General features: G+C 56.1%; 5 protein-coding genes across 5 annotated transcripts in view; 4 read left to right on the top strand and 1 right to left on the bottom strand.

Annotated features, from left to right (window-relative positions):
- SDRG_06859 (histone deacetylase 1/2) overlaps positions 1 to 527 on the top strand; it is a gene marked incomplete at both ends in the record, with an annotated part of 2,047 nt that extends 1,520 nt beyond the window's left edge. The window contains 4 exons of the mRNA XM_008612665.1: positions 13 to 158; positions 211 to 271; positions 319 to 435; positions 486 to 527. Of these exons, the coding sequence (XP_008610887.1) occupies positions 13 to 158; positions 211 to 271; positions 319 to 435; positions 486 to 527 (366 nt within the window). The remainder of the gene's footprint in view (positions 1 to 12; positions 159 to 210; positions 272 to 318; positions 436 to 485) is intronic.
- Positions 528 to 660: 133 nt separating this feature from the next.
- On the top strand, positions 661 to 2,317 carry SDRG_06858 (histone deacetylase 1/2; the record flags this gene model as incomplete). Its single annotated transcript, XM_008612664.1, has 8 exons — positions 661 to 694; positions 745 to 857; positions 902 to 1,019; positions 1,066 to 1,146; positions 1,201 to 1,445; positions 1,495 to 1,985; positions 2,032 to 2,209; positions 2,270 to 2,317. The coding sequence occupies 8 exons, from the start codon at positions 661 to 663 to the stop codon at positions 2,315 to 2,317; spliced, it is 1,308 nt and encodes a 435-aa protein (XP_008610886.1).
- Positions 2,318 to 2,655: 338 nt separating this feature from the next.
- SDRG_06857 (DNA primase, eukaryotic-type, small subunit) lies at positions 2,656 to 4,355 on the top strand. Its single transcript, XM_008612663.1, has 8 exons — positions 2,656 to 2,971; positions 3,018 to 3,198; positions 3,250 to 3,445; positions 3,490 to 3,608; positions 3,658 to 3,773; positions 3,818 to 4,058; positions 4,107 to 4,217; positions 4,267 to 4,355. The coding sequence occupies exons 1-8, from the start codon at positions 2,699 to 2,701 to the stop codon at positions 4,293 to 4,295; spliced, it is 1,266 nt and encodes a 421-aa protein (XP_008610885.1). The 5' UTR covers positions 2,656 to 2,698; the 3' UTR covers positions 4,296 to 4,355.
- Positions 4,356 to 4,374: 19 nt separating this feature from the next.
- SDRG_06856 (hypothetical protein) lies at positions 4,375 to 6,073 on the bottom strand (the record flags this gene model as incomplete). Its single annotated transcript, XM_008612662.1, has 10 exons — positions 4,375 to 4,434; positions 4,476 to 4,730; positions 4,776 to 4,880; positions 4,933 to 5,081; positions 5,141 to 5,187; positions 5,240 to 5,397; positions 5,449 to 5,540; positions 5,586 to 5,835; positions 5,880 to 5,958; positions 6,006 to 6,073. 10 exons carry the CDS (start codon positions 6,071 to 6,073, stop codon positions 4,375 to 4,377), a joined length of 1,263 nt encoding a protein of 420 aa, XP_008610884.1.
- A 543-nt stretch (positions 6,074 to 6,616) lies between these two features.
- SDRG_06855 (hypothetical protein) lies at positions 6,617 to 7,174 on the top strand. The gene is made up of 2 exons (XM_008612661.1): positions 6,617 to 6,768; positions 6,820 to 7,174. Exons 1-2 carry the CDS (start codon positions 6,653 to 6,655, stop codon positions 7,130 to 7,132), a joined length of 429 nt encoding a protein of 142 aa, XP_008610883.1. The 5' UTR covers positions 6,617 to 6,652; the 3' UTR covers positions 7,133 to 7,174.
- Positions 7,175 to 8,358: the final 1,184 nt, after the last annotated feature.

Here is an 8,358-nt window from a genome sequence, read left to right as displayed (position 1 = left end):
TGGGCGTACGAGACCTCGGTCGTCCTCGAGGAGCAAGTGAGCAACGACATTCCGTTCAACGAGTACTTTGAGTACTACGCCCCCTCGTTCAAGCTCCACTTGGACCCGAACCCGGAGCTCGAGAACTGCAATCGCCGCACGTATCTCGAAGACATCAAGTAGGCCATCGGTCGGCGAAGACGGGTGGCGCTTATGCGATGGCGGTGCTAGGATCAAGGTGTTTGAACACCTGCGCATGCTCAAGGGCGCGCCGAGCGTACAGATGCAAGCGGTACGCTCGCTACATGCAATGCCATGACGCGTATGGCCGTCGTATAGGTGCCACCCGACTACATGGCCCGCGAAGCCGACGAGGACGCGACGGACCCGGAGTCGCGCGCCGACCACGACCCGACGCGGCGCGCCCACAGCGCCGAGTTCTACGCCAACGACAAGGTAGTTGCGCATGCTTCGCCCAGAGGTCGCGCTCATGGTGCTCGTCCTAGGACACGCATGGCGCCGACGACGTCGACATGGCGATCGACTAAGCTCGTCTCTTGCTGTCTATTTCAACTGAATGCGAAGAACCTCTCGGATTCGATTTTTTCGACATGTGATCTCGCAGGTTTAGCTGCGACCGATTGGTTTTAGCGGACAGAGCTGGTCGCGGGCAACAGCAGCATGGGCAAGTCCCGCGTCTCGTACTTCTACCACCGTACGTGCTCCATGCGCGCCGAGCCCTCGCCTCATGCTGCCTTCATGTAGCCGAAGAGGGCAACTTCTACTATGGTCCAGGCCATCCCATGAAGCCGCATCGGCTCAAGCTGGCCCACCACCTCGTGCTCAACTACGACCTCTTCCGCAAGATGGAAGTGTTTGTACGTGTGTAGGGCCGCCAAAGCATGGCTCATGGCCATATTAGGAGCCGCATTGGGCCTCGCCGGAAGAGGTCAAGGCCTTCCATACCGCCGACTACATCGACTTTCTCAAGAAGATCAGCCCGGCCAACGAAAAGCAGTACCAATCTGACGTCAACAAATGTACGAAGAGCACTGCGCTCTCGTGGATCTCACGCCATCGATCTAGTCAACGTCGGCGAGTTCACCGACTGCCCGGTCTTTGATGGCATCTTCAACTTTTGCCAGATCTACTCGGGCGGCTCGCTTGGTACGTCGTCGGCTTGCATCATGTATCGTGGAGTCATTGTTTGTTGCTCGTTAGATGCGGCGTACCGCCTCAACCAAGGGCTCAGCGACGTGTGCATCAACTGGGCCGGCGGGCTGCACCATGCGAAGAAGTCGGAGGCGTCCGGCTTTTGCTACGTCAACGACATCGTGCTCGGTATCCTCGAGCTCCTCAAGTACCACCCGCGCGTGCTGTACATTGATATTGACGTCCATCACGGCGACGGTGTCGAAGAAGCGTTTTACGTCACAGACCGCGTCATGACCGTCTCCTTCCACAAGGTACACCCCTCATCATCATGCATCTGAAGCTTAGGACATGCGAATATAGTATGGCGACTTCTTCCCCGGCACGGGCGACATCAAGGACGTGGGCGCCAAGGCTGGCAAGTACTACGCGGTGAACGTCCCGCTGAAATCAGGCATTGACGACGAGTCGTACCTCTCAATCTTCAAGCCCGTGATCGAAAAGGTCATGGAGTCGTTTCGACCGGGCGCCGTCGTGCTGCAGTGCGGCGCCGACTCGCTCACAGGCGACCGACTTGGCTGCTTCAATCTGACAGTCAAGGGCCACGGCGAGTGCGTCCGGTTCGTCAAGAGCTTTGGGCTGCCCACGCTCGTGCTCGGCGGCGGCGGCTACACGATCCGCAACGTGAGCCGAGCGTGGGCGTACGAGACCTCGGTCGTCCTCGAAGAGCAAGTGAGCAACGACATTCCGTTCAACGAGTATTTCGAGTACTACGCCCCCTCGTTCAAGCTCCACTTGGACCCGAACCCGGAGCTCGAGAACTGCAACTCACGGACGTACCTCGAAGACATCAAGTACACTGAGGATTGAGATTTAGATGTTGATCGTATGTGGATGTAGAGTCAAGATATTCGAGCATCTGCGCATGCTCAACGGCGCACCGAGCGTCCAGATGCAAGCTGTGCCGCCCGACTACATTGTCCGCGAAGAAGACGAAGACGCCGCCGACGCCGACGCGCGCACAGACCACGAGAGCACCAAGCGCGCGCACGAGGCTGAGTTTTATGCACACGACAAGGTGCGTCATCCATCATCTCTCCTCGCTGGCGACGATGGAGCTCATGCAACGTGTCTGTAGGATCAAAAAGGCAAGGACGATGAGAACGTCGACATGACCCTCGACTAGAAAGGCTCGTCGCTCGGTGCATGTAGTAGTTAGTATATGATGGCTTTATCCTTTACCTAACCCTTGTGCTCGACCCACGCAGCTCTGTTCGGGCTGACGAATGCAGCCACTTGGGCCTTGAGAGCTACTTGTATACTTACGCTGCACTGCGTCGATCGTGTCCATACAGTCCCAATGTGTACAACATTAGGAGCTATGTACAACTTGTCCTCCGCTTGATCGATCCGCGGCTTTGGCGCCAGCATGGGGTATAGGCTTTATTAAGTTCGATTATAGCAGAGCGTACTTTACAGAGCCCATACAAATATCGAATGATAAAAAGCGTACTTAGGGTTTGCCGCGCATTGGTCGGTTCCATTTTGCTCCGCAGCACTTGCCGCGATGGTCAACGAGTCGTTCTCGCCCGAGCTCCTCGGTCTCTACTACGACCGGCTCTTCCCGTACGAGCTCATGACCAAGTGGCTCGGGTACGACTGCAGCATGGACAAGGGCGGGCCCGGCACGGAGCTCCTCTCTCGGCGCGAGTTTTCGTTCACGCTCGAGAACGACGTGTACATCCGCTACAAGGCCTTCCGCGACGCCGACGAGTTCAAGGCCGAGATGAAGAAGCTCATGCCGTTCAAGATTGACATTGGCGCTGTCTTTACTGTCTCGGTACGTCTCTCTTACATGGGCTATCGACGGCTAAGTATCGTTGCAGCCTGCGGACAAGGGCAAGGTCGACGCCTCCAAGTTTGTGCCGGAAGAGCGCGAGCTTGTCTTTGATGTCGATTTGACCGACTACGACGACGTGCGTACGTGCTGCCAGGACGCTAAGATCTGCGCGCGCTGCTGGCGCTTCATGGTCGCTGCGGTCAAGGTGCTCGACACCGCCCTCCGCGGTACCCTCGCATCATCCGTTGACGCCTGTCCAATGATGACCATGGCGATAGAGGACTTTGGCTTCCAGCACCTCATGTGGGTCTACTCGGGTCGGCGTGGTATCCATTGCTGGGTCTCGGACTACACGGCGCGCATGCTCACGAACGACGCGCGGTCGGCCGTCGTCCAGTACCTCACGACCGTCGAAGGCAACGAAAACACAAAGCGCAAGGTTGTGCTCCGCGACCCGCTGCACCCGTCGCTCGAGTACGACGCTCGTCCTTCTCTATCTCGGAGGCTCATGGGTGTAGACGGGCGTATACGATCCTCGAGCCGCTCTTCCACGACATCATCTTGAGCGACGACGGCCAAGGAATTCTGAGCAGCCCCGAGCACTGGAAAAAACTTCTGGAAATGGTCCCCGACGAAGGTAAACCAGAATTCAATTATGAAAAAAGGCGTCACCACATTTCGACTAGACATGCGCGCGACGTTCCACAACAAGTGGCTCAAGAACCCGAACGAGCCGCCGGCGACCAAGTGGGCGAGTCTCAAGGCCGCGATCCACGAGGCGTTGACGAGCAAGAAGCGCAAGGTATCAATCTATCAAGTAGCCACTTTGCACTTATGGGTTTGTAGCAACTGGGCGACGACAAGCGCCGGCTCCTGGGTACATGCATTGCCGAGATCGTGTTTGCGTACCTCTACCCGCGTCTCGATGCCAACGTCTCGAAGCAGCGCAACCATTTGCTCAAGAGTCCATTCGCGGTGCACCCCAAGACCGGTCGCGTCTGCGTGCCCATCGACCCGCGCAAGATTGACACCTTTGACCCAGACACGGTGCCGACGCTGGCCGACCTCGAACGTCAGCTCAACGGCGGTACGATCATATTTTGTATGGTGAGGCAGAGGCCATGTGCGTACGCAGAGGAGACCAAGCACGTCAAGCCCTTCGCCGACTATACCAAGCTGTTTGACGCCAAGTTCATCCACCCGATCCAGCTCGCGCTCATCAAACAAAAGAAGGTTCTTGCCGAGAGTACGTCGTTCGTCGTCTCTGCGACTCATCTCTTACATGCTGACTCTAGCGCAAGCGGCTGCGACTGGCGACTGGTAGATCGTCTACCGCCGTTTATATTCACGTAATGAGTATAACATACTCTCCGTGCTACACTAAGTTAGTCGAATCGTCGCTCCTACTCGAACGACTGGCCTTGGCGCATGGCCTTGAAGCGCGAGACACGCTTCGGCGCCACCTACGCCATGTCAGAAGAGCGCACTTGGCTCCATCTTGTACCACGGGGGTCGTCTCGGGTGCGGGCGCTGCCGGCTCGGTGCCGCGCTCGAGCACACGCCCGGAAAAGACACTCGAGTTGCTGGACACGCGAAGGTTCTCGGCATCTTCTTTCGCTTTGGCCTTGGCGCGCATGGTCGTGGCTTGGGCCGCACTCGACTTGTCGGTCGGCTTGAGCGCCAGCGCCTTCTCGAACGCCGCCGCCGCTTCGTCAAAGCGCCCGAGCTCGCCGAGCGCCTGGCCGCGGCGAAAGTGGCCCTACGAGGCAGCATGAGAGAAGCGTTTCTACCAGTGTTAGTGGACCTTGGGCCAGGACGCATCGAGCGAGATGGCCTTGGTCGCGTCTTCGAGCGCCAAGTCGAATTTGCGCAAGTGAAAGTAGGCCGCCGATCGGTTCCCGAGCAGCGTCTAGAGTATGGTGTGCGCTTTCGAGAAATATGAGAATGAAGAAACGACGTACGTGCGACGACGGCTGCAGCGCGAGGGCCTTGGAGTAATACTCCATCGCCGACTGGTAGCTGGTCGACGCAAACGCGGCGTTGCCTTGCTGCTTGAACCCCTCGGCTTTGGTGACATTAGGGTCGACAAAGAAGGATTCCTGCGCTTGATCTATCCACTTTCGGAGTCATATCTTGGATACTTGGATACTTTTAGACGGGATAAAATACCGCTTTCGTGCTTTTCGAGCTCTTCCATGCGCTGCATGGCCTCGTCCCTACGCCGAATATCATGTGGGTATCGAGTGGGATAGCGACTAAGACGCCTACCAGTTCCAGGCGTCGGCCACTTGGGCCTTGGCGGCTTCTTCATTCTCAATCTCAAAATATTCTTCAAAATCTTCGTCCGTGGCGTCCGTCGCTTGCAGGAGCGCGTTGCTCTCTTCCTCCGACTGCTTGATTTCTTGAATGTTTTCTTCCTCGTAAATCTACATTTTTATAATGATGCAATCGATCCAAGATAGCACGGCGAGGAATACCTTCTTGAGCTTCAGGACGTGGTCGACGTCGTGGAGCTTGTCGTGGAGCGACGCGAGCCACTCCTTTTGCGCGTCGATCTGCCCCGTAATGTCTACCTCATCATGAGCATCCCGCCAGTCGAGGACGCGCTTCGTACTCTTCTGGCGCCGCGCAATCATGTCCTGCGTCTCGATCGCCGTCTTCTTGGCGTAGTGGTCGCCGCCGAGGTGCGCAATGATTTCGTTCGAGTGGATGATGGAGCCAGGAATGAACGCTTGCTTCGCGAGGGGCACCATGATCTCGTGCTCGAGCTTCTTTGGGAGGTCGTCGAGGACGGACGCGAGCGCATCGTACTCCTTGAGGTCCTTCTCAAGGGCGTGGATACGCTCCGACGTCTCGCGCATGTCCTAGCGCTGCAATATGCCCATGCTGGGTCATGGTCGCGTCGTACCTCGCGCAGCTGATGGGGCTTGTGCGACAGCCGCGGCTTGGCCGGCGCGCTCGTCGTCGCCGCTGCCGTCTTGGCCAACCTACGCCATGCGCTCATGAAGGCGCCAATGCAGCATGCTCGCCGTACGTCGAGGTCTCGGCCTCGTCCTCTTCGAGCTCCCGGAGGATCTTGTCCCACTTGGCGTAGTTGGACATCGTCTTGCAATGCACCAGTCACGCGCAGCGATTTTATTTTCGGCATAGATGGTGGCATATGCCCACAATTCGGGTTTTAAATCGGCACCCTGTGCCGATTTTGAGGCCACACGCCATGTTGCTTTCAACAGGACGAGTACTAGTAGCGAGCCAGCGTGTCAGGAACGAGGCGCCACCCGTAGCCTTGGGCAACAAGAAGCTTTGTATCGAGCTATTCAGGCTATGTGCGATGCAAGCGTTTACAGGTGGATCACCTTGGGGTGGCAGGGATCGAAGCGAGTGCCAATACTGAACTGCTGCAATGCCATCAGCAGTACCGGTAGGAGCGGCTTCGACCCTCGTTTGCAAATTGCTTATTGTATGCAAAGCTATGCAATACACGGCTGCTGCACTTGACGTGTACACCCGCAACATCTCCCATCAAGGCAATGCACATGGAAATACTGGAGGTCCTGTGTGAAATAATGCAGTACAATCTTTGAGAGGCTATACGATTCAAGATACCGGTAGTCTGTCTGCAGCGATCGCCACTTTCGAATTGACCTCCTAGCTGCCAAAGCTCCTTGAATAATCTGATCGATGGGGGGCTCGACCAAGACGCTTGCACGGAAGGCTCAAGACGAACCGCAGAGTAGCAGCAAGCGCAAGCGGCTGCTAACGGACGAAGAAGTGCTAACGGTCGAAGAAATGGCATGGTACTCGTACACTTCCTTCGTGCGCGGACTGTAACGCCTCGTTTTGACTAGCTGGTTCATTTTACCATCGCCGTTTGCCTCCGTCCTGGACGATGCGCTTCGCTTCCTCGAGCTTCTCCCGCCGGGCGCTCCTGCGGCTGCTGCGATTGCTGAGATTCAAAAGCTCCGCGCACTTGAGCCGCATGACTTCCAGGTTTCGTCGACTGTGGCTGTACGACCAGCGATCCAGTGCGCCCACGAAGCACTCGATCATGCGGTGACTTGGATTTCGTCGCTTCCAGTCGAGAACCTCGGCGCCCTCCGTGCGATCGTGGAGCTGCGTCGCGAGATCCCGGAGCACGACCATGGGTGGTGCCTCGTGTAGCTGGCACGCAACGCCGTAACTATAACAGAATATGTATCGTCCTTTACGAAGCCGAGTGTGACGTGATGGAGGGAGACTCGCAGCGCGCCATTCCACGCCTCGACCTCGTGACAGCGTCGTCCGCAGCACCTGGGCCGCTGTGAACCACTCGCTATTTTGATATTAGAAATTTATTTCTGTCATATTTTAAAACCGACCAGTTTTGCATACATTAGACTATATAGATTACCCAGAACACATTATTATTGCGCTGATATACTGCTTTTAAATCTACGAACTTCAAGATGACAGCCAATCACATGCAACTGAAGCACCCATGTCGCGCTATCGATGTTCTGATACCTTGATAGATGGCTGCAGTGGTAGCCATGTGCGGCAAGAGATCCCAGCCTATGTAGTAATACAGGATGACTGACGAGTGCTATGTACATCAAAATGCAACGATGGCACCTGTCGGGTGTTTTGATGGACGGGACACCACGCAGCAGAGCACGTGCGGGTACACGTCGCGACGATGACGACGATGTCGGCTCTAGAATTATGAAGGCTCAAAGCGCCATGTATTGGCTGGCGCTGAATATTTAGATAATTTATGTTGGAATAACCAGGCAGGGGAATAACACAACAATTTGTTTACGATTTTCAAAATTGACTTGCAGACCGTTGATAGCCACGTGCGTCAGCATACAGGCTCTCTCGAGCAGGAGAAAGCGCCCCTGAAAATACCACAGCGATTTGAAAAGGCTACAAAAATTCAGATTTGGATCTGCAAGCCTCACGCCTGCCTGGCCAAAATGCCAAATGTATTGGAAAACGTGGGGATTAGTTTCATCGGTCCACAGCAAGTGGCTAGTGATGGACAGAGGTTCAACGGGTCGTAAGCTAGTAGACACGGGAACTGGAGTCTCTGCCTTGTGTATATATCTGTAGGAGACATCTCAAAGGCTGCAGCGAGACCCTCGACGACATCGAGGTCATTCATTGGCCCTTGTCACCGCAGACAAGCTACAGTGATCACACTGCAAAGAACAGTGATCTTCCATCACATGACCAGAGGGCTACGCGGCAGAGCTAGCATTGTGACGAGGGCTAATATTTAAGTTAAGCGTCTACGCGGCCCGTTCCTCAGGGCTGGTAGCGCCGGCCGTGTTGCATGCCGGGGATCATCTTGTCATTTTCATCCGACGCATCCAAGGACGCGATCGTCGGCGCGGGCGTCGCCGGCA

This window comes from Saprolegnia diclina, assembly GCF_000281045.1.
Source record: "Saprolegnia diclina VS20 unplaced genomic scaffold supercont1.19, whole genome shotgun sequence".
NCBI lineage: Eukaryota > Oomycota > Saprolegniomycetes > Saprolegniales > Saprolegniaceae > Saprolegnia > Saprolegnia diclina.
This window is presented reverse-complemented; position numbering and strand designations above follow the sequence as displayed.

Coding starts and splice junctions, on each gene's coding strand:
- SDRG_06857 (XM_008612663.1), top strand. CDS start 2,699: ATGGTCAACGAGTCGTTCTCGCCCGAGCTCCTCGGTCTCTACTACGAC. Junction 3,774..3,817: donor TGACGAGCAAGAAGCGCAAG/GTATCAATCTAT, acceptor ATGGGTTTGTAG/CAACTGGGCGACGACAAGCG. Junction 4,059..4,106: donor CGAACGTCAGCTCAACGGCG/GTACGATCATAT, acceptor GTGCGTACGCAG/AGGAGACCAAGCACGTCAAG.
- SDRG_06855 (XM_008612661.1), top strand. CDS start 6,653: ATGGGGGGCTCGACCAAGACGCTTGCACGGAAGGCTCAAGACGAACCG. Junction 6,769..6,819: donor ACGGTCGAAGAAATGGCATG/GTACTCGTACAC, acceptor CGTTTTGACTAG/CTGGTTCATTTTACCATCGC.